Below are 26,434 nucleotides of genomic sequence, written 5' to 3'. Positions count from 1 at the left end.
GTTAGCATCCCAGATGAAGGGGTCTTATTGTATTGCCTGCACAAACAGTGCTGCCTTCTCCATGGGCCCTGGCCCCTTTTGCTATCTTAAGACTACATTGTTCCTGCCATGGCCTTGCTGTCTCTAGTGGAAAGCTTTTTAGCCAGTTCCTCTGGAGAGGCCAAAATCATTAGGAGGGATCTCTTTAGAATCAGGAGACCTGCATCTTTACCACTTATAGTTGTAAGCTACACTTTTCTCATCTTAAATGTAAAAATCTCAGATCTGCCCATCTGACAATGCTGTTTGAATCACTTGGATTATGTTTATGAAAAACGTTTTATAATTCGTAAGGTACCACACAGACAGAAGTAGACAATCTTTCCTTTGCCCAAGGGGCTAGGAAGTATTCTCTAGGCCACTTCCTCTAGGCCACTTCCCTCTTAAGACATCCCTGCTTTGCTAAAGCTTACAGTCTATAGCTTACAGTCTATAGCTATAGGAAGGGACTATAGAAACAGATACTTTCATTATAATATCTCAAATGCTAAGGTTAGAGAGAGGAGAAGCATAGGGTGCTTTGAAAAAGGATATTTAACCCAACCTGAGGGTACAGAGAAGACTTCTTGGAGAAGGTGATGCCTGAGCTGAACCTTGAAAATTGAATTCTGCTTAGTAAGTATTGTATGTATGGAGGGGGGTTATATTCCAGACCAGACAAGACTGCATAAACAAAGGCATAGAGGCATAAACGGTCTGATGTGCAGACTGTGAAGCTGAAGTGGTAGGGGATAAGAATTGAAAAGAGAGGAGTCTGATCATATACTATCTAATTGGATTTTATCTTCTAGGTAGGAAATGAAGAATCATTGTGGCTTTTTTAAAGTAACAGCTTTTTGAGATATTACTCACATAAAATAAAATTCACCCTTGCAAAGTATACATTTCAGTATATTCAATAATCACCACTAGCTAATTTCAAAACTTTTCATCACTCCAAAAGGAAAACCCCATGCCCTGTTCTCCTCTCCCTTTAGCATTTGGCAATCACTAATCTTTTATCAGTTTCTATGGATTTGCTTATTCTGGACATTTCATATAACGGAATCATACAGTATGTCATTGCCAGCTTTTAAGTAGGGGAGTAACGCAGATTTGCATTTTACAGAGATCATACTGGCAGAAATGAGGAAGGTGGATTATGGAGATCAAGCCTGGCCCAAGCCACAGAGACCAGTTGGAATATTGCAGTATTCAGGGGAGGATGTGAACTAGGGTAATAGCAGTGGGGATGAAGAGGGAGGGACCAATTTGAAAAACATTTAGAAGCTAAAATTACTTGGAGTAAGAGTAAAAAGTCTAGGCTGAATCTCAAGTTTCTAGCTTAGCAAACTGGGTGGAAAATGGCAGTGCCAGCTGACATAAAAATATAGCTAGAGTTTTAGTTTTGGAGGAAAAAAGATGAGTTCAGGTTTGCATGAATGGAGTTCAGTGTGAATAATCCAGGAGGAGATGTCCAGAAATAGATGAGATGTGCAAAGCTGAAGCTTGAGGATAAAGGTCAGTGCCGAGGATATACGTTTGGGAGTCATCAGCACAGAGGAGGTAATTAGAAATGTGGAATAGCCTCCACAATAGAGCACAAGCTGTAGGCCCAAGATAGAACCCTGAGACCATCATCCTCGTGGGTTAGGGCCTGCATTGGAGTGTGTAAAGGTGGAGAAGGAAATCCATAGTGTCACAGAAGCCAGGAGAGAAGAATCAAAAGGAACAAGAATAGCCTGTAACTAGCCTCTAATGGCTAGTCTGTTAGCTCCAGGACCACAACGGCTTAGTCTCTGCATGCCCAGTACTAATATGATTCCTGAATCATATGTAAAAATGCTGAAGAAAATAATCAGCAATGTCAACAGCAGCAAGATCAAGTAATATAAGGACTGATTTTGTCTACTGAGCTTAATGCCACAGAACTCATGGGGATCCTCAGTGAGACCACTTCCAGCAGAAGCCAGTGAGGAAGGAATGGGAGATAAGGAACTAAAAACAGCAAGTGTTGCCAGCCAAACTTCACTAGCCTAGACCCCACTAAGGGCAGGCTCAGGAGTTTATTGAAAAACCCTATAGGAACTAATCTTGGTCAGAGTTGCTCTCCATTTTCCTTCTCGCCTCAGATACAGACTCCTTAAGTTTGCTCTTTTGGTTTTCAGTATCCCATCTCTGTCTTTGGCTCTAATGCCCAGCTGTTGGCTGTGGAGAAGCTTTAAGAGAGGCAGTGGTCACACTCCAGACCAGAGGCAGACCGGGCTAGGCAGGCTTGCCCCATGTTGTAGGGCCCTGATCATCCCTGCCGTAGTCATTTCTTAGCTGCTCAGAGAAGCTACTATGAAGTCACTTCCTCCTGGATGGGTGGTTTACAATGAGCGAACAAGAGGTCTCCATGAATGTGAAGATGGGGCAGAAACTGAACAGCTTTGACAAAGGCAGTACACTGTGGTCCTGTTCTGTTCCTTACTTGCTGAATCTAAGCTGAATTTAACAGGGTTGTTTCTGAGGGCTATAAAGCAAATAGTAAATCGGACTTCAGACTGAGCCTTGGAGACAGGAACCTGAGTTGCTGGTGAAAGAGGAGGAGGAGGGGAGAAAAACAAGTGACAGATCTGAGGTGCCACTGCCTCACAGTGGCATAAGCCAGTATAAGCCAGTGCCCAATAGCCTAGGCTTTGGCTGTCTAATAGACAAGCTGGCCTAGAGCCTGTCTTCTCACAGACAGTAAAGTCAGGGAGCTGGGGTGAGGGTGGCGGAGTGCTGAGCCAGTGGACTGATGGGAAGGCCAAAGCCAGGACAAGCACAAGGACGGTCCTGCTTAGAAGCCAGAGACACTTATGTCTGCCAGGAATCAAGGGTAGGAGAGGATGTAATGAAATCACATTACGTGAAATCACATTTCCCTTCCAACTCAGGGAAAGAGAGAATAGTGTGATCACATCAAAGCCAGAGTAAGGGACTAATTTGTACCTGATGTGGAGTAAGCAGGTGACTTGGCAATGCCTTGGCAACTGGAGGCCAAGGCAAGGAAGGGGGGAGGCTGGTTTGGTGATATAGGGCCTTGCTGGCCCCAGAAATGTCCCTGGGAGCCAAGGATCCCTGCTCCCTGCTACCTCTGGAGGAAGGTGGGCAGAGTGAGTTGCCTCCTGAGCCAGAGTGGTGTAGGGCCATTTTGAATGCAGCTATTTGGGGAGAGCTTGTTGCTGCTTTGTGCTTATTTTCAAGTCACTTGGGTCATCCTTTCTCGGGAGACAGCAGCGTTTGTTCAGTGAGCTTGTCCTGAGCCTCTCTCATGAATTGAATACTGTGAGGAAGGAAGGCCCAAACCTGAACTTGCTCCTGAGGAGCTGATGGCCTCTGATAGGCTGTAAGAGGGAATGACACAGAGGGGTTAAAGGAGTTGAGATGAGAGAGAGATGAAGGTGAGAGCTGGAGAGGTCAGGACTGGAAAGGTAAGCTTGTCTTAAAACACACAAAATTTTCTGAAGTGAAAAGAATTGGAAGAACATTCCAAATGGAAGGGAACAGTATAAGCAAAGGCAAAGGTTTGAAGGGGCTGTTCAGGCTTCCCAAATCAAGCTTGTCTGTTACAAGTTTGGATGAAGGTGTGTACATAGGGGCACCAAGGCATGGGGAGGTTGGTAGCTGGTTGGTTAGAGCCAGATCATGGAATTTTTTTCTTTGGCTGCATTGGGTCTCGGTTGCTCTGCATGGGCTTTCTCTAGTTGCGGCGAGCAGGGGCTACTCTTCGTTGCGGTGCACGGGCTTCTCATTGCGGTGGCTTCTCTTGTTGCGGAGCACGGGCTCTAGGTGCGTGGGCTTCAGTAGTTGCAGCACGTGGGCTCAGTAGTTGCGGCTCACAGGTTTAGTTGCTCCACGGCATTTGGGATCTTCCCGGACCAGGGATTGAACCTGTGTCCCCTGCATTGGCAGGCAGATTCTTAACCACTGCGCCACCAGGGAAGTCCCAGAGGTCATGGAATTTTAACGCCAGAAAAGAGGTTGGTTGTGATCTTGTGGGCAGTGTAAGTTGGTGTAGGCTTGGGCACTTGTCCTGTGCTTACATTACTTGGCAAGATCAGACCTGGCCTTGCTTGGGTCTCTGTGTTCTGAGGGAAGGATGAAGGGAGGCCAGGGGCCTGATGATAGCCTGTCTTCCTCCACTAGATTGTAAGCTCCAAGAGGACAAGGGTTTCTGTTCATTGAGGTATCTCTGACACATAGAACCATGCCTAGCACATAGAAAGTAAGATAAATATTTGTTTGGAGCATGATATAATCCTCGGGCAGCCACCAAAGATCCAGGCCTAACTCATCTCACATGGCTATCAGAGCCCCCAAGTCTGACCACAGGGGTCAGCCCAAGAGTGTGGTTTCACCAAGGAACAGAGGACAAGGTGCCCTATGGCAGGGAGGGGTGGTGGTAAAGTCTATGGCTGGCTGGTCCCACTTCTGAGCCACATTGTCTTCTTTTTTGGGAACCCTAGAACTGCCTGATAAAGAGGGATGAGAATGGTTACTCTGCAGTGGTAGGTGACTTTGGCCTGGCTGAGAAGATCCCTGATGTCAGGTGGGTAGCCTTAATGGGTGCTGGGGTCACAGAAGGGACTGAGGCAAAGGGAAGACTCCAGCTTCCTTCTCAGCGGCCAGGACTTGGTCACAGCCCAACCTCAGCTCCCTAAATTCAGTCAATTCTAGCGTGTGCCCATCCTTGGGGGAGAGGAATTCCCAGTGGTCAGATATCTCATTGCACCTGCCAGCGGCAAGCTCATTTTCCGTGTAATCTCACCCCACAGCATGGGGAGTGAGAAGCTGGCTGTGGTGGGCTCACCCTTCTGGATGGCACCCGAGGTTCTCCGAGATGAGCCCTACAATGAAAAGGTGAGTCTGGGGACCCCAAGGTCTGGTTCTCTGTAGAATCCATTCTTAGCAGAAAGTGTCCTGAGTCACACTTCATGTATGGGGTGAGGATCTACATCCTTCGTGCCAGAAACAGGGCTGATGCCTGTCAGCTGCCTAGTGAATGAATTGAATGAAATATGGACAGTAGGGCCCAGGCCTGGGCTAGTGGACATGAGGGACAGAAACCCCACCTCTCACCTCATTGAGAGGGAAACTGAGATCTCACTTCCCACCAGGCGGACGTGTTCTCTTATGGTATCATCCTCTGTGAGATCATCGCCCGCATACAGGCTGATCCAGACTATCTTCCCCGAACAGAGGTGAGCTACAGGATGGGGATCAGTGCCACTGGGATGGGGCTGCTTTTGAGGCCATGGAATTGTTTTTTTCTTGGGTGGAGTTGCTGGAACTTAGTCTGTGGTTACTTCTCTGGGGCAGTTCCCAGACTCTCCTGAGCAGGCCAGGATGGGTGGAGGGATTAATGACCTGGCTACCAATGTCCCCTGGTCCTTCCCCACCATACCCGTCCACAGAATTTCGGGCTGGACTATGATGCTTTCCAGCACATGGTGGGAGACTGTCCCCCAGACTTTCTGCAGCTCACCTTCAACTGTTGTAATGTGAGTATCTTTTTCCTCCTGGCTTTGGTTGGGGCTGGCTGAACCCTGTTCACCTGGTTAGGACTTTAGGGAGAGGCTGCTAATTAGCCTCACAGGGACCTGTTTTTCACTGATGAGTGACAGTGCCCACATTCCTTCCTTTAGGCCTGCCAGACTCTGGTCCAGAGCCTTGGACCAAGGAAAGGAAAATTGCTTTGTATTATCCTGTCCTCAGCTTGTAGTGTAGACCTACCACCCCTTGCCTTAGATATTGATGGAGCTCCGGTCAGGTTTTAGTTGGACTGTGCATCCAGCTGGTCCAAGACCCGTGAGAAAAGCTCTTGTTAGCCTTTATTTTATATAGCTCTGGGGTTGGACCTACCTGTTATGACTAAGGGGGTAGCTGGGCCTTGTCCAGGTAGCTTCCAGAAACATGTTAGCTGCAGAACTCAACAAAGAATAGAACCAACCAATGTGAACATACCCTTTTGGAGGGTTCTCTGCCAAACAAGGGGATAAGACATATACAGAAAGGCTGCTGAGATAGGGGAGGGTATTAGACAATAGCATCTTCCCTGACCTTAATTTTGGGACTCACTCTTGTGGTCTGGGGCCTTCAGAAAAGATCTCTTAGATGCACATCTGAATCTTAAAAGATGCCAGACAGACTCAAATGCCATCCTTGGGATGGAAGATGGGAGGGCAGGGCTAATGGCTGGTGTGGATGACTACAGATGGACCCCAAACTGCGCCCATCCTTTGTGGAGATTGGGAAGATCTTGGAGGAAATTCTGAGCCGCCTAGAGGAGGAAGAGCTGGAGAGGGACAGGAAGCTGCAGTCCACAGCCAAAGGTAAGAGATTAGACCAGACTGTCCAACCTGACCCCAAGGGAGGATATTAGGATGGTGGGGGGAGGGGGATTTCCCTCTAGGGCTGTGATTACAGGATCCCATGTCCAGAAGAAAGGCAAAGGAACAGGGGATGACTGAAAAAGTCCTGGAGCTGTGGGCTGGCATATTGCCTCCCTTCTGAGTCTGTTTTCTCATTGGTGCAATGGGGACAACAGAACCTACTTTGCTTTCCTGAGTGGTGACACTTTGTGGTATGAAGTGCTGCTTCTATTTTTTATGACTAGTGAGAGTAACGCTGACTTGACTCACTATTCTTCAGGACTCTTGGAGAAAGGACCTGGGGTGAAGCGACTGAGCTTACTGGATGACAAGATCCCTCCCAAGTCCCCACGCCCAAGACGTACTATCTGGCTGTCTCGAAGCCAGTCAGACATCTTCTCCAGTAAGCCCCCACGTACAGTGAATGTCTTGGATCCCTACTACCAGCCACAACGAGGTGATGCTGCCCGAGCCCCCAAAATCAACCCTTTCAGTGCTCGCCAGGACCTCAAAGGTGGCAAGGTCAAGTTCTTTGACCTGCCCAGCAAGTCTGTCATCTCCTTGGTATTTGACCTGGATGCACCAGGGCCTGGAACTATGCCCATGGCTGATTGGCAGGAGCCCCTCGCCCCACCTGTTCGCCGGTGGCGTTCTTTGCCTAGTTCACCAGAGTTCTTGCATCAAGAGGCTTGTCCGTTTGTGGGCCGAGAAGAATCACTATCTGATGGGCCCCTACCACGCCTCAGTAGTCACAAGTACAGAGTAAGGGAGATCCCACCATTCCGAGCATCTGCCCTACCAGCTGCTCCAGCCCATGAAGCCATGGACTGCTCCAGTCCCCAGGAAGAAAACGGTTTTGGGCCCAGGTCTCAGGGGGCCAGTCCATGCCTTGCAGGTGCCCCTGAGGAGATGGAGGTAGAAGAAAGGCCAAGAGACTTGGCTCCAGTCCCCTTTTCTGTCTCAGGCATAGGCCTGAAAACCCAGGGAGAGCTGGATGGGTAAGGGGCATTAATCCCCACCTCACCTTGGGGATGGACCTTCAGCTGAAGCCACAGGGCCCCCTTGCTGCAGAGCCTTGACTCTTCCCTGGGGCCCACAGAGCAGGCAGGCTAAGCCAAGCCAGGCTCAACTTTGGGGTTCCCAGTGCCCAATGGCTATGTATGAGGTGAGGCAGCAGTGAGACACCTTCCTAGTTAGGGCAAACAGCTAATACCAAGCCTCTGAAATCCAGCAAGGAGCTCTGGCCCCCACCCAGACTTCCCCAGACAGGACCAGAGGACTCCTAGTTCTAGTGTGCACTGGCAGGCAGCTATTACCCCAGGTTCTTCTCCTATCCCGGGTCTGTCTCCTTTCCTTTCCTGGGGCATATAAGCTAAAATGGATGGAACCTGGAGCTGACCAGGAGACCATAAAGGGCATGGCTATTTCTCAGACCTGAAGACTGGGGTGCTTCTTGCCAGAATGTTTAAGACACTTGAATAATTGCTGTTTGCACTTACTGCACGGTCAGACCACGTCACTACACTTTCTATGCAAGGGGAGGGCAAGGCAGAGTGGTGGTCATGGCTCTCAGCTAACCTATTCAAAGATCTTTTCCAGTTGATTAATCTATTTTCATATTTATGAAGGAGTCTTAATGTTCTGCCCTATAAAACTTTCAACTTTGTGTTGGGAGTAGGGCTGGTTTTGTAGGCCCTAGGGCCTGCTCTATGTATTTGTCAACACGTGATACACCCAGTTGGTTAAATGGTTTATACGTGGACTGATTTCTTCCCTTTCTGCTACAGCCGGAGCTATGGGAAGAGTCTGTCCTTATAGAGCCGCAATAAGAAATAACCAAAGATGAAGCTGGTCAAATATTTTCATACCTTGTTTCTGTTGATTTTTTTTTTTTGAAACTTTCCCAGGACACTTTGAGATTTAAAAATGAATAAAGTCTGTGTTACAGGTGCTGGTCAGCCTTCTTACTTGCATCCTTGTTCCTCATCCTCTGGAGTAAAGACAAAGGTCCAGGAGTGATGCAGCAGTATCTCTGCCAGGACCCTGTCCCCGTCCCCTAGTAGTTGGGAGTAGGACACTCACAGGCTAGAGGGATCCAGACCCCTCTGTTCCACCCTCAGCTTCTCTTCCTGGGCCCTGAGTGCTGGGTAGAAGTTGGGTCAGCCGCTGCCCCAAGCCAGCTTCATCTTCTGGTTGTGGGCTTTGGAAGAACGGGAGAACTGGCTCTTAGCCACTGTGAGGGGGACAGCTTTGCCACTCAGGTATACCTTGTTGTGGCATTCAGGTAGCCATGGTTCAGAGTTACAGGGCTGGGGTCCTTGGCCCACTCCCACGTAGGCCATCACGTAACCTGTCATAAAGGCATCGAAACCAGCCCGATGCAATCCATCCCCAGGCACTGGGTTAGGATTGACTTGACTCTCTGGAGCTTCCGAGCTGGCCATGTCAGCTGTGTCAGGCCTTGCTGCTCTCTGCTCCATCTCCAAGTCATTTTTGTGACCTTGCTTAGAGCCAGGTTGGTTCCCAGTCTCATCCTCAGGCACCTCCTGCTCAATTTCCTCAGGCTTGAGGCCAACCCTACAGACCTGCTTGGTGGGAGGACCATCCTCGGTTTCCCCAGAAGTCTGTTTCTCAGGCAGGCCCAACAAAGACCTCCGCCGTTTCTCTCTACGTCGTCGCCGTCGCCTCTTGTCCTCCACCACAGCTTCATCAGTGTCAATGATAAGGTCAATATCATGGGACCGAGGACACTGTGGTCCCAGGGGGCACCAGCCATAGGCCTAGAGGTAGGAAAAAAGCTTAGAGAGGGGTTCCAGGCATCAAACGTCCCTCCCCCAGGAAATGGGCAGGTGCTCTCACCGAGAAGTTGTCACAGATGCTGGTGGAATGAATACGGTAGGTTGCAGGGGGCATGCAGCAGCGGTAGTCAATATGGGCCCTCATGCTAGAAGGATAGCTGCAGAACTCCAGGGTGAGGTGTGGGCTGCCAGCTGCTCGCTGCTTCCCATTTTCCCGCTCACTGTAACATCGCAAGAGGGTATTGGTCCACTAGCATATAAGCTCCATGAGAGTAGGGGTTTCTGTCTGTTTTGTTCACTGCTGAACCCTCAGCACCTAAAACAGTGCCTGGCACATGATAGGTGCTCACTAAATATCTTAAGTGAATGAAATAGTCAAGCTTATACCAGGCCCCACCCCATTCTCTCAACCAGTTCCTCACCATTTCCGGAAGGCATATTCTAGGTAGGAGGCCACGAAGCGGGCGTGAAACTCAGCAGCATATTTGGTGTCATAAATGCCAGCTGGGAACATTTCACATAGGTCAGCAGTAAAGGTACCCAAGCTCTCAGGCAGGTGTGCATAGAAGTTCTGGTACAGGAACACCAAGTCTATAAGACCGTTGTGTAGTACCAGGGGCCGGCGGGCCCGGATTAGCTCCAGGAATAGTGTCCTCACTGATTGGCTCTGGCTCTCATCACCCTGGGTGGAAAGAAAGGGGTCATCAGGAAGGACAGAGTCCCCTAGGGAGCCTTGCAGGACACTTATCCCAGGGTCCCTCACCTGGAAAGCTCTCCCTTGCTTTCACCTAATTCAATGCTATTCACCAGTGTAACAGTGTTGTTTCCCCAGCTCTGTCACTAGTGATTCCCCATACTCCCTAAGAAGCAGATCCTCCCCATGCACCCAGCCTAGAGTAGTAAGAAATGAAGTCACAGAAGGGGCAGTCTCTAGGCTGGAGGCCTACCTTGTCATTGCCCTTGTGGTAGGGGATACCCTGGGCGTACTGCTGGTTGAAGTTGAAGCCATGCTGTACCAGGAACTGCACAGACTTTGGTTCTATGACATACTCTTCCATGCACAGCAGGGTCAGATTGAACACCTGGGCCAGGTATGAGTGTTCACCCTGGGAGAGGAAGAGATTCTGCTACATCCAGCCTTGGGAGAAAAAAACCTCATAGCTGATGTTCCCCAGGATCTCAACCCTCCTCCCCCCAGCCACAGACCTGGGATGCAGGTGAGATCAGCCCATACCTTGTCTGGCTGCTGCTTGAAGCAGGCGAGGCCCAGGGAGAGGATAGAACGGGTCCTGGCAGCATGACACACGGCCTTGTAACGTTCCTCGATGCACCTTGGGGTTGGGTTTGGGGGTGGCTGTGGCTGGGAGTTAGCTTCATAAAAGACCCAAACCACCCAGGACTGTGACCTCCACTACAGGGTTGAGGTCTGCCCCTCCTTCCAAGGCTAGGACTAAAGAGATCAGGGCTTATACTTACTGGTTCAGCAAACTCTTCCTGTCCCCAAGCCCACTCAGTTCCTATGGCGCAGTAAAGGGAGAGTTGTGTTAGGTCCACAGTATCAGCCCTTTCACAACCACCTGCTCTCCCAACTCCCAACTCTCACCGTGTCCACAGCCACAAAGCTAGCCGTCTTTATGGCCAGCAGGAGGGATGGCCACATCTCCTTGAAGTTGTCACTTTGCACATCCACCACGGGAACCTGGACTACTAGCTCCTCCCCAGATTTTGTGCTTTGGCTGGCACCACCTGGGGATAAGGAGGGTGACGGATGTTAATGCTCAGGCAAGGGCCTAAGAAAAAAGATACCAAGCTAGGCCATGGCTGGGGGCAGGGGCAGTTTCCTTCAAGGCAAGAAATGGCAGCTTTCTCCTCAAGCGTATCACATATGCTCTATACACAGGCCTTGGAGTGAACAGTGTCCTGAATCTGGGGAGAGAAAGCCTGGGTCTTCCAGTGGCTTATGTGAGACTCTGGGAAAATTTCTTCCCCCTCAGCATCAAAACCTGTAAAAGAGGAAGGTAGGACTAGATGATCTGTGAGGTTCCTTTTCCTCACATCCTGCAGGAAATAGTTTGCAAGGCTTGATGATTTCAGCCCCTTTACTATCCCAAAGGCTCTATACTACTGTTCATGGCCACAAGCGGCGGCAGTAGCCAGTATGCCCCAGAGCCTGATAAATAACGCCCCAACACGTCCCACTTCCTGTGGACCACAACTCCCAACCTCCCTAACTTAACAGAGCCATGAACTCCAGACTACATCTCCCGACATGCCCCCACATGCCCTGCGCCCAAGACTCTAGGCTTTTGCAGGCGGAACTGTGGTGCACACCGGGACTTGTAGTCTCCTCGTGGCTGGTTCAGAAAGAAGGCGCTATTCCTCTGAAACTTGAGATCGGTTTCTTAGAACTACGAGCCCGAGACCCTCCCCCCACCGGACCGCACAGGCTTTTAAAGCGGCCCCTGGGAAGCCACTCACCGTCAGAGACGGCTGGAGCTGAGGCTGCGCCATCGTCACCGTCGGCGGCCATGACACCGAGGTCCCTCGCTTGTATAGTCAGTGTGCACGCGGGACTTCCTCTTCGTCTCCTCACTCCGCTCCTGCAGCCGGGGACGGGGCGGAGCTTCACCCCCGGAGTCGCGGACCGGTCGGACTTCCGTTCAGACCTCCCGGGTCTGGCGCGGTGGAGCCAGCCTGGCGCGCGCTAGGAGCCTATTGGCTGGCGTGGGCCGGTTCACCGCCCGGATTGGCCGGAGCCACGCCCCCTGGAGTTCGTCTGGGAGCTGGGCGCTGGAGATCGCGCAGGAGGTAATTTTTTCTCTGCGTACAACGCAATTGGAACGTGGGCCTTCGCGTTACCCTGTCTTCATCGATTCGGCCCCGGGGTGGGGATCCCCAGAGGATGTGGCGCTGCCTGAGCTAAGCTTAAAGCACGCGTAGGAGTTATACAAAGACTGGGGAGTGTAGGGGAAGGAAGGATATTTGGGAAGGGGCAAGCTGCCAGGGAGGGTGGAGAGCTCACGGCGTTCCAGGAAGTGAAAGAAGCCGGGACGGAGACAGGAGATGAGGCTGCGGAGGTTGAGAGCGACCGGCTAGCAGGAACACTTTTGAAACAATCCGTGCGCGTGGTAATAAGGATTTGAATTAAGCCTCCGGTAGGGACAGATTGTAAGTAATTAGGAGATATAGTTGACCTTGAGGGGTTTTGGACATGATTCCTGCTACCGTGAGTGTTGTCCCTACCGTAGACTAGCCCTTTCCCAAGGGCTCTGCTTCCCACCAAGGACTCTCAACCCTTTATCTCTTTGATTATTTGCTGTTTCCAGTCCATCTTCAACCTTTCTCTCGAGTCTTTTCATTATTCTGAATTGTTTGGATTTTTCCCATTCTGGAAAAAGGGGAACCTCCTTTTACTCTACCCCATCCCAAATTAGTTTAACAAGTATTATATACAATTTGCCTGGCACCGTGCTCGGCTCTGGGGACACAACAGCCAACAAAAGATACCCAGTCCTAGCTTATATGGAGTTTTACAGTTAAGTGGGGGAAGCAGACACTGATCAAAGAATCACAAATAAATATGGAATTAAAATTGGTATAAGAGCAACAATGGAGAAGTACACAAGAGGGTAAGACTGGGGGGGATCTGATTTGGACATTTAAGTCAAGACCTGAAAAATGACTAACTGTTAGGTAAAACATAGAAGAGCTCTTCAAGCAGAGGAAATGGACTGGGTGAGGCCTCAAGGAGGACAGACACTTGGGGATTTTGAACCAACTATTTCAGGACAACATAGTTGTTCCGTAGTGAGCGAGGGGGATGGGGCTTGTTGGAGCCTACAAAGCTTATATTAAGAGGATTGGCTTTTAAGAGAAATGGGTGTGACAGCCAAAGCCCTCTCCAGTGGCCTACAAGGTACTTGTAGTCCTGGGCTCTCCACTTTCTTTACCTCTCTGACCTCATCAACTCCTCACCCTTTCCTCATTCCATTCTAACCATGCTGGCTTCCTCATTGTTCTACAAACACCAGACAACCTCCTTAGGGCCTTTGCACTAGCTTCTTAGGATTCCTTTCCCACAGGTATCCATTCACATGGCTAACTCCTTCAACTGCTTTAAGTCATTGGCCAAATATCACTTTAATAAGGCCCACCTTGACCACCTTCTTTAAAATTGCAACACTCCCACACCCCTACCCACTCATCCCCTTCACTGCTCTACTTTTCCTCTTTATGTTAGTATTTATCACCTAACATCCTATATAATTTACTGATTATATGCATTATTTATTTCCCATTAGACCCTAAGCTCTGGGACTTCCCTGGTGGTCCAGTGGTTAAGACTCCATGCTCCCAATGCAGGGGACACGGGTTCAATCCCCGGTCGGGGAACTAAGATTCTGCATGCCACACAGTGTGGCCAAAAAATAAAATAAACCATCTATAGACTTCAAATAATGAAATTAAAAATAATAATAATATAAACTCCAGGAACCTTTGATGTTTTATTTACTGAAGTATTCCAAGTACCTAAAACTGCTCCATAAATATTTGTTTAATGAGTTAATGGGAAGCTCTTGAAGGTTTTAAGTAAAAAAGTGACATGATCATGTCTTAAAAGATTGTTTTAGTCTTTAGAGAACGGATTGTAGAATGAATGATGGAAGTCAGCGAGTTTGGTTAAGGAAGATTGGCTAGGAAGTGGAGGGGGTGGGTCTTGTGGAAGGGATTGGAGGAGGGGGAGGGAACATTCCTCCATATAATGGGATAAAGGACAAGGAAAGTGCAGATGGAGGTACGTTTGTACATTCATTCATTCTTTTCTCGGAAGGAGGAAGCAATCTCTTGATGAAAATGAGGTGTGAATTAAAAAGTTTGAGGAGAGAGTTTGAACCAGAGGCTCAGCAGGGACTGCAGTATAGCCAGGTGCAAGCTCTGCAGGCAGACCTTCGGAGTTTGAATCGAAAAGTTGCTTAATCACAAGCCTGTTTCCTTATAACTGAAATGAAGGTAATCCTAGAACATACCTCATGGAGTTGTCAGGAGATTGAGAAATCTGGTAAAGCACTTAGCATAGGGTCTGACATATAACACTCACTAACTGTTAGCTACTGTTCTGTTAGGCAGCCAGAACAATAAGGGAAGAGTGAAGATCAACCAGATGTGTTTTCTCATTCATTACTAATGGATAGGCGGCTATGATCTACTAAATCAGGAGATTAGGAATAAAAATAGCTCATCCCCGTGCCCGCCCTGCCTCCCCCCCCCCCCCCCCCGCCACAGTTTGCCATCTTCTCTCGGGCAAATCTTTCCCCTCTCTGATCCTTGGTTTCTCCTTTTTTTTTCCCCTCTTTGCATTTTATGTTTTAAATCATTATCACAGAGGTTTCTCCTTTCCATAGAATGAGGGTTTGGACTAGATGATTACTAAATGCTGTTTCAGTGTAAATGTGCTACATCTCTAAGCAGATAAACCTCCTACCTACACCTGTACTCCCAGGGATACACAGGTGCTCCCGCACAGGAGGCTTTGGTCCTTGACTCAGCCCAGCCCTGGCCTCTTATTTTGTTTATGTCTCCAAGACTATACTAATGCTGGTTCCTCTGAGGCCACTTGCAGGACCTCAGCCCTACTGGTCATACCTCAGTGCCACAGGCAGCCAAGAGCAAACCCATGAGCATCTGGGGAGTGCTTGGAGAAAAGCTAGACACTTTATATGAATGGTGTGGGGAGGGAGGTAGCTTTACCTTCTGCGGGGCCCTAAGATTCAGCCTCATGGCGACTGACTACTTTGGCTGGGCCTTTCCTTTCTAGTCAATCATGAGGAAGCCACGAGCAGCTGTGGGAAGTCGAAGTCGTTGCAGGAAGCAGGCATCCAGCCAGGAGGGAAGGGAGAAACGTGCCCTCAGCAGCAGCCAGGCCAAGCCGTCTGCACCTGACGGTGAGGAGCTTGGTCTTAGAGACTCAGGGGCTGGTTTAATTGGCCATGAAAGGGGACAGATTCAGGCTGGGAAGGGAGCATGGTATGTATCAAGGCATTAAGGAACTAATTAAGGTTCTAATTCTGACTTTCCTCTGTGGCTTTGGGATAATTGCTCTGAATAGCTGCTTTCTTACCAGTGACATGGCGTAGTAGTCTGTGCATTTCCTTCCTCACTTGGCTCTCATGGGATCAAATGAGTTTATCAACCTGTCAGTGTTTTGTAAATGGGAAGGCCCTGCACAGGTATATATTATGCTTGGCTGAAACATGGATTTTCATTATGACCCAGAGACAAAGGAGCCAGGGGTATCACCCTGGGAAATGAAGGCCAGAAACTTGGCTAAGGCTACCCAGGGCTAGAGACTCCAGGTCCCAAGCTTAAGCAAGGGCTTGGGGGTGGGGGAAGCTTTAAGTGGAACAGACTGAAACCAGGCCACAGTGCCCCAGATTGCTGGTGCACAGCCTGTGCAAGGACGATCCCTGAGTTTTCTGAGGCTCCAGCAGGCCTGGCCAGGCAGCAGGAGGAGGTGAGATTGCAGGCCCCTGTCTCCCCGTACCATCTATTCAGAGACACAGCTGAGGTGACAGTCTTCCGGAAGAGCCTGCTGAGCTGGTATGACCGAGAGAAGCGGGACCTACCCTGGAGAAGGCGGGTAGGTGGGTGAGGGGTGGGGATGGTGGAGTGGGGGAGGCTGGTGCCCAGCCCCCTCCACACTAACTGCCCATCTGGAATTTCATTGGCAGGTGGAGGGTGAGGTGGACCTGGACAGGCGGGCATACGCTGGTGAGTACATCTCCTGAGAGCAGGGCTGCTTTGCCTGGACGCTCTCAGGTCTGGGTCTGTGGGCTAGGAGCAGGGCTGGTTAGCCGTGTCCTCATACCAACCCCTCTTCCCCAGTGTGGGTCTCAGAGGTCATGCTGCAGCAGACCCAGGTTGCCACGGTGATCGACTATTATAACCGATGGATGCAGGTGACTTCAGGGAATGAAGGGGAGGGTCATGGTCCAGACCCCAGATGACTCCTTTGGGGTGGGAATAAAGAAGGCTTCTTCCACCTCCTTCACCTTTGGCTTCATGTCTTTTTGCCTGCCTTCGGGCTGTAGAAGTGGCCAACGCTGCAGGACCTGGCCAGTGCTTCCCTGGAGGTGAGAGCCACCCTAAGGTCGGGGAATGGGGACTACTGAGGACCGACCTCTGATCCCTCTGACCTCTGACCCCACCCACAGGAGGTAAACCAGCTCTGGGCTGGCCTGGGCTATTACTCTCGAGGCCGGCGGCTACAGGAAGGAGCCCGGAAGGTAAGAGGGTGGCGGGGGGCGTGGGAGCCCCAGGGCCTCAGGTATCTTATAACCTTAAGCCTTCGCATCCCAATCAGGTGGTAGAGGAGCTAGGGGGCCACATGCCACGTACAGCAGAGACCCTGCAGTGGCTCCTGCCTGGTGTGGGGCGGTACACAGCCAGAGCCATTGCTTCCATTGCCTTTGGCCAGGTGAGCCCATAGCCCACCCCCATATTGTGTGTGCCCACCTTCCCTCCTCCCAGACCAGGCTGACTCCTGGACTCCTCTGTGCCAGGCAACCGGTGTGGTGGATGGGAACGTAGTACGGGTGCTATGCCGTGTCCGAGCCATTGGTGCTGATCCCAGCAGCACCCTTGTTTCCCAGCAGCTCTGGTAGGATATTGGAGTAATGGGGGAGATTGGGAGAGTTGTCTCCAAAGGATCTTTGGCTCACAGCAACGTTCCCTTCTTGTAGGAGCCTAGCCCAGCAGCTGGTGGAGCCAGCCCGGCCAGGAGACTTTAATCAAGCAGCCATGGAGCTGGGGGCCACAGTGTGCACCCCGCAGCGCCCGCTCTGCAGCCAGTGCCCTGTGCAGAGCCTGTGCCGGGCACACCAGAGGGTGAGCCAGCTGGGGAAGGGGCAGTCAGGGGTCCTAGGGAGTGACCCCTGCCCCGTGACATCCTGCCCTGTCTCTGACTCTCAGGTGGAGCGGGAGCAGCTCTCAGCCTCACGGAGCCCGCCAGGCAGTCGTGACGTGGAGGAGTGTGGTGAGTGCCAGCCCTAGCCCTTCCCTGTACTGTCGAGGAGCTGCCTGTGGCCGCCTCATTCCATTTCATTCTACAGTCTGAGTAAGATTCTACAGAGCTGGGCCAAGGCCTGCTGTCTGGGCTTGGCACCTAAGCCCACGTGGCCTGAGTGGGGCTCTTGGATCTCTGTTCCCAGCTCCCAACACTGGACAGTGCCAGCTGTGTGCGCCTCCCACAGAGCCCTGGGACCAGACCCTGGGAGTGGCCAACTTTCCCAGAAAGGTCAGTCGCAGGCCCCCCAGGGAGGAGTGCTCTGCCACCTGTGTTCTGGAGCAGCCCAGGGCCCTTGGGGGTGCCCGAATTCTGCTGGTGCAGAGGCCCAACTCAGGTACCTTGATCCTCGGAGTGCAGGGAGGTGGCATGAGCAACAAGGAAGAAATAGAGGCATCAGTAGCTAAGGCCTAACAGATACCTGGCTGCCCTCCCTCTCAGGTCTGCTGGCAGGACTGTGGGAGTTCCCATCTGTGACCGCAGAGCCCTCAGGGCAGCACCAGCGCAAGGCCCTGCTGCAGAAACTGCAGAGTTGGGTTGGGCCCGTCCCGGCCACCCGCCTTCGGCACCTGGGACAGGTGAGTGAGCAGAGGAGGGGCCAGGAATGATGGCTTCTGTGGCCACATCCGCAGGTCTGTTTCAGCCTCTTGACGCTCCCCCCAGGTGGTCCACACCTTCTCTCACATCAAGCTGACATATCAAGTATACGGTCTGGCCCTGGAAGAACAGACCCCAGTGGCCATTGTACCACCTGGAGCTCGCTGGCTGACCCGGGAGGAGTTTCACACCGCTGCTGTCTCCACCGCCATGAAAAAGGCACTACCTTTGTTGTCTTCGTTGTACTTTTTGTGTTTCCTACATGTTCTAAGTGAACCTGTTACTATGTAAGCAAACAAAAAAGCATATTTTAAACAAAGGTGCTGGGGTATGAAGTTGAGGGCTCTTTGGGGTCAGATGCCAGCCCTGCACTTTCCTCCTCTCTTCTTGTCTAGGTGTTCCGTGTATACGAGGGCCAGCAGCCAGGGACCTGCAAGGTGAGTGTCTTGGCCCTCACCCAGCCATCTCTCTCCAGGACCAAATCCACAGGTTTTCAGTGAGGCAAATGATGCACGTTTGGGTGAACAGTCTCCATGACAGACTTCACTGGGGCGAGAGAAATAGTTCTTGACCAGACTTTACAATCTGGGTCCAGGGTAGAGAGGGGACAAGAGCAAATGATGGAGACAGTAGTGTCACAGGTGTGTGAAATGTTTGTACAAGATTTTGTGGGATATGAAGTGGGGAGCTATCATTTTTATCTAGGAGGCAAGAATCAGGAATGGCTGCTTGGAAGGAGTGGCTGGTAACCTGGGTCCTGGAAATGAATTGTTTTCTCCAGGTTTGGAAGGGGAATCAGCTGTAAAGACGTTCTTTCCAGGCCCAAGAGTAGTGTGAGCAAAGGTGGGGTACAGTACAGTCTGCAGCGCTCAAGGAGCTGTGAGCATTTGGTTTAGTTGGAGCGGTGAGCAGGGCCTGCCCAGGACAGTCAGGAACGTGAACGCCAGGCCACTGAAGCATTTTAGGTGGAGGGAGGAGTCATCTTTGCATCTTAGGAAGACTGCCTCAGTCTGCCTTTTTAAATTAATTAATTAATTTCTGGCTGCGTTGTGTCTTCGTTGCTGTGTTCGGGCTTTCTCTAGTTGCAGCGAGTGGGGGCTACTCTCTGTTGCGGTGCGGGCTTCTCATCGCGGTGGCTTCTCTCGTTTCGAGCACGGGCTCTAGGGCTTTAGGTGTGCGGGCTTCAGTAGTTGTGGCTCGCGGGCTCTAGAGTGCAGGCTCAGTAGTTGTGGCGCACGGGCTTAGTTGCTCCGCGGCATGTGGAATCTTCCCGGACCAGGGCTCGAACCCATGTCCCCAGCATTGGCAGGCGGATTCTTAATCACTGCGTCACCAGGGAAGTCCTCAGGCTGCCTTTTAGAAAGTTGACCGAAGAGTTAGATACTGGTAACAGGATGGAAGCTTTACAATATAAGGCTAGAATCTGAGCTAGATCAGTGGTGTGGGGGGAGGGGTGGAAGGAGAAGATTCTTTGTTGCCCCCTCAGTACCTCCTTCCTTCGGCTTCTGCACAGGGTTCCAAAAGATCCCAGGTGTCCACCCTGTCCAGATGGAAAAAGCCCAGCGCAGGCCAGCAAGTCCTGGATAGTTTCTTTCGGCCCCACATCCCCTGCTGATGCACCCAGCCTCAACAGTGCAACACAGTGATGCCTCTGGAAGCCCCCACCCCCTGAGAATCCTGTTTAATAAAGTGCTGATTTTTGTAGTCATTCTGGAGACTTTCCACCTTCTCCTTAGCCCCCTCACTCCTCACCTCTGAGGGACCCAGGAAGTGGTAAAGTCCTGCTTGGTCGTGACTTCCACTGCTGAGCTCCTAGCCAGCCCTGGGCAGATGGAGGAGGGGAGTGTTCTGTCCTGAGTGATCTGTCCTCCTCCAGCCCCAGAAGAGAAGAAGGCAGCTGCAGGGAGCCCCTGCCAGTGGCTGACATCCAGCGCTCTCAGTCCATGTCTCTGGTCAGCTCTGATTGGAGTTGTGTTATCACCCTAGAGCAGGTGGTTGAGCTCAGCTCTGACTCAGCCCCTCCCACCTGCAGTGGCTGGTCCCTAGGGAGAGGGGAATCACAGAGGAGGATTTGTTTTGTCTTAGATTCCTACCTCAAATAATAAACCATTTATTTAGGGGTACATTACATATGCAGTGAAACAATACAGAAAAGCAGAGGGTTTTTAATCATAATATTGGGAGTGTGGTGGAGAGAAATGGGGTCAGAGAAGGACACAAGGAGGGTTCAAAAATATTGGTTATGTTCTATTTCCTAATTGTGTAATTCCTTTATTCTTTACATTTTGCATATATGTTAGATATAGACAATATGAGAAACGTTTCACAGTTTAAAAAAAAGTCCCATCTCTTTGGACCCCTGTGAGATTCAACTTCTGGCACGATGAGATGGAGGCCACACCTGGCTCCTAAAGACAAAGCCTTTCACTCCAGGCCTCTGTGGGTGTCTCTCAGTTCCAGCAGGCCCTGTGCTGGACTCCCCAGTGCTCCAGGACAGGCGGCTACACCCAGCTTCAGCCCTTCTCAGGCTTCCTGGACCCTGGCAGCTTGCTCCTGCACGGACTGCCACAGGGCCCGAATGTTGCCCTGGCCAAATCCAGTGGCCCCCTGCCTCTGAATCAGCTCCAGGAAGAAAGTGTCCTCTGCAAAGAGCGACTTGGTGAAGACCTGAAGCAGAAACTTGCCTCTGTCACCATCTAGCAAGACCCCCTGTCGGGCCAGCAGGCTAGGCTCTAGCCCTGCAGCCAGGATCTGCTTCTCCTTGCCTGGCTGCTGGTAGTAGGCCTCAGGAGGAGTCAGGAGCTGACCCCCGGCCCCTACCACACCCTCAGTGGCTTTCATGATATTTGGTGTGTATAACCCCACATGCTGCAGTCCAGGTCCCCCGTTCCGGGCCAGGAACTGCTCCACCTGGTCCTGTCGGCTGGTGACCCCCAGCAGGGACTCGGCCAGCACGAGGGTAGGGACAGCACTACCCGTAGGGGCCCGCAGGGCGGTGAGCCTCAGCCCCCCGGGCCCGGACTCTGCTGCCACCTCCAGGCCCAGCTCCGGATCCTCACCTGGGCTCAGCGGCAGGTGGTGAAAGCCTAGACAGTCGTGGAACCAGCGCATCAGTTTTGGGGAGCTGCTGGGGGTGCAGGCCAAGGTCAGGTGGTCCACGTGGCTGACCCAGCCCGGGCCAGGTGCGGAGGGCACAGGCCTAAAGCCGGGCAGAAAGGGCCCGCAGAAGCCAGTGCGGTCCAGCAGCGTCAGGCTGAGGTTGCCGGCCGGCGAGCTGATCACGGCGTAGGTGGCGGCGCCCTGCTCATCCCGCACGCTGACAGGGGGCACCGGCACGCTGCAGCCGAGCGCCGCCAGCGCCCGGGCGGCGGCGCCCGCGTCCGCCACGTCGAAGCACAGGTTCGTGGCACTGGGCACCGCATGATGCGGGTCCAGGCCGTACAGCGGCTCTGCGGGCCCCGCGCCCTCGTTCACCAAAAAGACCGCGTCGCCGCTCCGCAGAGCCAGCTGCCGCCAGCCGTCTGCTTCCCGCACCGCCAGGGGCTGGAAGCCGAAGAGGCGCTGCAGATCCCGGGCGAGGGGCAGCCCCGCCGGCGCGTGGAAAGCGATATGGCACAGACGGCGGGCGGGCGCGGCCATGGCGGTCTGGATGGCGTCCCCGGCCTGTCCCTCCCCTGGGGACAATCACTTGTCCGGGACTCGGAGACTCTCAGTCCCTGGCTTGTCGTCAGAAGCCGGTGGAGTCCAATTTTGCCTGCAGACCGCGTTCCTCGATCTTTTTCGGGGAGAAGCCACAAACGGACCACTTGGGGTCTTGCGGTTCCCTCTGCCGAAGCACGCCAAACTGGGGCTGCCTGGAGACCCCCGAGTCTGAGCTGTGGCTCTAGAGAACCACGCGGAGCCAGTACAGGGGCGGGGCGAGAGAGGGGGGCGGAGCCAGTGACTGCCACTCTCCACCCTCTCGCTCAGCCTGTGTGGCCGAGAGTACACCGGGGGCACAGGACTGACCCTTCCCATGACCTCTGGCTGGGCCTCACTCTTGGGCACCGACCTTCCCACGGCCTCTGGCTGGGCCACACACCTTTGGGCACTGAGCCTCCCATCCCCGGACCCTGGAGATCACAATAGCTGCCTTCACTAGGTTCCAGGCACTGGGTTCCTACTCATGCCCCAACCTCAGAGCAAAGGGAATCAGCCCTAGTCGGGGGAAGAGTCCGAATTTTCCCTCTACAAGCACGGAATTTCTTAGCAATTTCATGTTTTAGCTTAAAATTTTTGGAGAATTTTGCTTTTAATTGCCTAATGTTCCTTTAAAACTTAAAATAGAATAAAATGCTTTAAGTTACAGATTTTCACTTTTTCCCCAAAATGGTCCAGAGAAATTTATGTTATAGGAAGATAGACCATTTATTTAGCTCCTAAATGCATCTCTCTTTTGGGAAATCTTTCAGCTGCACCTTTTCAACCCCACTTCTCCCTTAACATTTTTTACGCCCTTGTCCCAAACAAGATTTGGAGAAAAAACAGTGGCTCAGGATCTGAAAGGAACAGCTGCACAGGCATCCTTTCTCACCCTCCTGACTCTATTAGGACTAGAATAAGTCCTCTTTGCTCTTTCCAGCTTCCTGACTGGGTATTAGGCCAGAGGAGCTTTCTGGGGGCATTTCAGGCCTTGCCACTGAGAACTGTGTGAGATCACTGGATTGAGGAAATTCGGAGTCTTCTGGAACTTCACCTGGTAGCTCTTGAAGGGTTTGGAAGGGCATTCCACGAAGAGCAAATGGCCTAAGCAAAAGCTCAGTGAGGAATGTGAGCCAAACCCTCAGAGGAGCAATGAAGCATAAGGTTGGGGAGACAGTTGGGTTGGATGCCTGTGGTCTGAGGCAATGCAAAAGAGATTCATTTGTCAGGCAGCCTGGTGTGATGACTTACTGTTGAGTTTCATTGGCAGGAGGGAGAAGGATGTGATGAGGGGACAGGGCTTAGAAAAACACCTGGCTGGGTGTTCAGGCCTACAGCCAGGAAGGCAGTACCTGAAGCACTGGTGAAAGGTACTTGGTGCTACTCTGCACTCCAGTGAATTGGAGAACATGGACTCCAAAAGCCAGACAGACCTGGGTTTAAAAATCTACCTCCAACACTTACTAGCATATGTATAACTTTGGGCAAATTGCTTAACTTCTGAATCTTAGTTTCGTCATCTATAAAAATGGGAATAATAATAGTACCTACTTAGTGGGATTGTTTTGATTAAATGAAATAGTATATGGTGCAGCCTGGCAAAAGATCCAGGTTTTAGCCTGTGAACCTGGGCCTGACTGTGGGGTCAGGGCATACAAAGGGCTACTCCTCCGTAGTCCTGAGCACTGGGAAGGCACTGGGAGGGCTCTGGCTTTGGTGGTGTATTCTGGGGGAGGGGGCCCTGGGAATAGGGATCTGAGAGGGCTGGTACAGAAAAGACAATGCTCTGCCCCAGCTCTCATGATTGGGGCCCCAAGGGAGCAGCTTCCAGGCCTTTGGTCCGGGAGAAGGAATTTCCACTCAAGGGCTCCAGGTATGGACAAAGGGAACAGAAACAGGACCCCTGACCAATCACTTCTGACCTGGGGGAGGGTAGATTTCTGGAAGCTAAGTGGGGGTTGTCTTAAAGAAAAGGATGGGGCTTCCCTGGTGGCGCAGTGGTTGAGAGTCCACCTGCCGATGCAGGGGACACAGGTTCGTGCCCTGGTCCGGGAAGATCCCACATGCCGCGGAGCGGCTGGGCCTGTGAGCCATGGCCACTGAGCCTGCGCGTCCGGAGCCTGTGCTCCGCAACGGGAGAGGCCACAGCAGTGAGAGGCCCGCGACTTTGGCCCAGTGCACAGACGGCTCTGGAGACCAGTTGGGGTTAGAGAACTAGACTCTACTTCCTGCAGCCCTGCTGGCGTCTTGGCCGTGACCTCCTGGGATCAGACTGGTGTCCTCCTGCGATCAGGACCCTGCGGAACTTTCCCAAGATAGGTCCTCCGAGCCTGGCCGCGGTTGCACTCCTCCTGGAGCTATTGATAACGAGGGTGGGCGCGCAGGTCGAGACCTGAGGGAACCGGCCAATACCACTGGAGGGCGCGCGCGCGGGTCGGAGAGTTTAGGTGGTGACGCCTCTCCTATACATCCGCCTTTTACAACGACAAGGTCAGCAGAGGTGGAGATGGGGGCTGTGGAGGGCGGAGGAGTCGAACTCTCGGAGCTCGCAGACCCGAGGCACACTCGGCCCCTACAGAAATCCTGACCCCCGCCCGCTCCCCGCTCCTTCCCCTCCCCTTCTCCTCCCCTCTCCCCTCTCCTCCGCCCTCCCTCTCCCAGCCGCAAAGGAGGCCCCAAAGCTCGCACCTTTCAGGGCCCACCCCTCCCCTCCCCTCCCCTCCCCTCCCCCTCCTCTCCCCTCCCCTCCCCTCCCCTCCCCTCCCCCTCCTCTCCCCTCCCCTCCCTTACCTCACCCCGCCCCTCCCCTCCCCTCCCCCTCCCTTCCCCTCCCCTCCCCCTCCCCTCCCTTACCTCACCCCGCCCCTCCCAAGTTCCCTCCTTCCTTGCTTCCCCTGAAATCCGCTCCCGGAAACTCCCGCCTTTCTGGCCGCGCCCATCCGGAGCTCCCTCCCCATCCAGGAGGCGACCTCGGATGCTCCCTCCTTTCTGGCCTTGCCCTTGCCCTCCCTCCCCGTGATTCCGTTCTTCTCCTTGAGCCCTTGACTTTTTATAAGGAGTGACCTGGAAGACCTCAGAGAAGGTGACTTTGTGTGTTTGTTTGTGTGTGTGTGTGTGTGTGTGTGTGTGTGTGTGTGTGGTAAAACACACATAATATTCACCACGTTACATTTTTAAGGTACGGTTCAGTGGTATTAAGTACATTCATGTCACGCAACCATCACTTCATCCATACGCTGAACCCTTCCTCCACAGCTGACACTGTACCCTTTAGATAGCTCGCCACTCTCCCCTCCCCCCGCCCCTGGCAACCACTGTTCTATTTTCTGTCTCTGTTATGATTTTGACTACTCTAGGTACCTCATGTAAGTGAAATCGTGCAGTGTGTGTGTGTGTGTGTGTGTGTGTGACTGGCCTATTTCACTTAGCATAATGCCTGTAAGTTTCATCCATGTTGTAGTATATGTCAGAATTGCCAGAAGGTGACTTTTGAGTTAATTCCTGAAGGAAGTGAAGGGGCAAGAGGAACCAATGTAAAGGCCCTGAGGCAGGAATGGGGCTGGTGTATTGGAGCAAAAGTCCAGTGCAGCTGGAATAGGATAGGGAGGAGGGGGAATAGTAGCCATAAGGCAAACTTTGGCTTTTACTCTGAACAAGATAGGAAGCCACTGGAGGTCACCTTTAAGCTGAAGGGTGACCGGATCAGACTCCACATTTCTATTGAACCTCGCTGGCTGCTGAGTTGATAATAGGATGGAGGGTAGCAAGGGCAGAATGAAGAGGCTGTTGCTTCTAACATTGTCTGGAGGACTAGGGAAGGCTTCCCAGGAGAAGCTGAGACCAGAAGTTTGAGTAGGAATTGACAAGGTGAGGGGTACCTTTATGTGTCGGAGGTTGGGAGTGAAGTATTCCAGGTGGAGGACACGGCTTATACAAAGGTGTGGAGGTGAGAGCAAGTGTAGTTGATTGGCAATTGTTAGTACAGTTGGCCCTTTTTTTAAAAAAAGTTTTTGGCCGCACTGCGCAGCATGCAGTTTATTAGTTCCCCTGACCAGGGATCGAACCCGCATCCCCTGCAGTGGGAGTGTGGAGTCTTAACCACTGGACTGCCAGGGAAGTCCCAGTTGACCCTTGAATAACACGGGTTTGAACTTACATGCGGGTCCACTCATATGCAGGGTTTTTTTTCAGTGGATACATACTACAGTAGTACATCATTCGTGGTGCGTTGAATCCGAGGATGCGGAACTGCAGGTGTGGAGAGCCGACTCTAAAGTTATATGCAGATTTTACAGGGATTTCCAACTGCACAGGGATTGACCCCTTAACCCTACCACCCCCCACCATGTTGTTCAAGGGTCAGCTCATTAAACCCCTAGATTGGGAGCTTCCTGGGGAAGAGATGTATTTTCATTTCCATAGGGCAGGGCCTCTACAGGCGCCCTGAAGACCTGCTGATACCACCCTCTCCTCCCCTGTCACTGTGAAGTAAGAGTGCCACCTGGGTTAGACTAACCAGGGCTCTGGGTCTCACCAACACTCACATCATCAGTGAGCTTGCTTTACTGATTTTCCTCTCTCCTATATATCTTCATTCTGTCCCTTTTAAGAGAGATCATCAGGTCTCTTTCATCTTAAAAAAAAACAAACCAAAAAGCCCTCCCTCTATCCTGCTTACTTCTACAACTATTTTTGTATAATTCTCCTACCCTTCACAGCCAAACTTATAAAAATAAGGATTTTTAAAAATTAAAGTATAGTTGATTTACAATATTGTGCTAGTTTCATGTGTACAGCAAAGTGATTCAGTTATATATATATATATTTTTTTCAGATTATTTTCCTTCATAGGTTACTACAAGATATTGAATATAGTTCCC

The 26,434-nt window shown here is 51.8% G+C and overlaps 4 protein-coding genes and 1 long non-coding RNA gene across 8 annotated transcripts in view; 3 read left to right on the top strand and 2 right to left on the bottom strand.

The window, feature by feature from the left end:
* Nucleotides 1–7,423, top strand: part of TESK2 (testis associated actin remodelling kinase 2) — a 128,502-nt gene extending 121,079 nt beyond the window's left edge. For all 3 annotated transcript variants that reach the window (XM_079933675.1, XM_079933674.1, XM_079933676.1), the window contains 6 exons: nt 4,512–4,594; nt 4,821–4,905; nt 5,163–5,246; nt 5,460–5,546; nt 6,260–6,377; nt 6,697–7,423. In XM_079933675.1, coding sequence (XP_079789801.1) covers nt 4,512–4,594; nt 4,821–4,905; nt 5,163–5,246; nt 5,460–5,546; nt 6,260–6,377; nt 6,697–7,418 — 1,179 coding nt within the window. In that variant the 3' untranslated portion in view covers nt 7,419–7,423. The remainder of the gene's footprint in view (nt 1–4,511; nt 4,595–4,820; nt 4,906–5,162; nt 5,247–5,459; nt 5,547–6,259; nt 6,378–6,696) is intronic.
* Nucleotides 7,424–8,560: 1,137 nt separating this feature from the next.
* TOE1 (target of EGR1, exonuclease) lies at nt 8,561–11,887 on the bottom strand. Its single transcript, XM_079933713.1, has 8 exons — nt 11,693–11,887; nt 10,818–10,960; nt 10,691–10,731; nt 10,449–10,545; nt 10,162–10,320; nt 9,637–9,896; nt 9,276–9,435; nt 8,561–9,196 (listed from the first exon to the last, which is right to left on the bottom strand). The coding sequence occupies exons 1-8, from the start codon at nt 11,742–11,744 to the stop codon at nt 8,576–8,578; spliced, it is 1,533 nt and encodes a 510-aa protein (XP_079789839.1). The 5' UTR covers nt 11,745–11,887; the 3' UTR covers nt 8,561–8,575.
* Nucleotides 11,888–11,890: 3 nt separating this feature from the next.
* Nucleotides 11,891–19,962, top strand: MUTYH (mutY DNA glycosylase). The gene is given in 17 exon segments (XM_079933701.1): nt 11,891–12,022; nt 15,030–15,156; nt 15,703–15,851; nt 15,943–15,982; nt 16,097–16,170; nt 16,303–16,344; nt 16,426–16,497; nt 16,575–16,688; nt 16,774–16,871; nt 16,954–17,098; nt 17,183–17,246; nt 17,422–17,613; nt 17,718–17,854; nt 17,940–18,092; nt 18,269–18,310; nt 19,387–19,479; nt 19,481–19,962. Coding segments are annotated over 16 exon segments (1,575 nt in total). The 5' UTR covers nt 11,891–12,022; nt 15,030–15,035; the 3' UTR covers nt 19,520–19,962.
* Nucleotides 19,963–20,121: 159 nt separating this feature from the next.
* On the bottom strand, nt 20,122–21,679 carry HPDL (4-hydroxyphenylpyruvate dioxygenase like). The gene has a single exon (XM_079900922.1). It carries the CDS (start codon nt 21,510–21,512, stop codon nt 20,397–20,399), a length of 1,116 nt encoding a protein of 371 aa, XP_079757048.1. The 5' UTR covers nt 21,513–21,679; the 3' UTR covers nt 20,122–20,396.
* A 2,813-nt stretch (nt 21,680–24,492) lies between these two features.
* The window catches only part of LOC307196855, a 38,266-nt gene continuing 36,324 nt past the window's right edge, over nt 24,493–26,434 (top strand). For both annotated transcript variants that reach the window (XR_013831255.1, XR_013831256.1), the window contains exon 1: nt 24,493–24,636. This is a non-coding gene — a long non-coding RNA (uncharacterized lncRNA). The remainder of the gene's footprint in view (nt 24,637–26,434) is intronic.

This window comes from Stenella coeruleoalba (assembly GCF_951394435.1).
Source record: "Stenella coeruleoalba genome assembly, chromosome: 1".
NCBI classification, from domain to species: domain Eukaryota; kingdom Metazoa; phylum Chordata; class Mammalia; order Artiodactyla; family Delphinidae; genus Stenella; species Stenella coeruleoalba.
The sequence above is the reverse complement of the archived record's forward strand: the minus strand, read 5'-3'. Positions and strand labels throughout refer to the sequence as shown.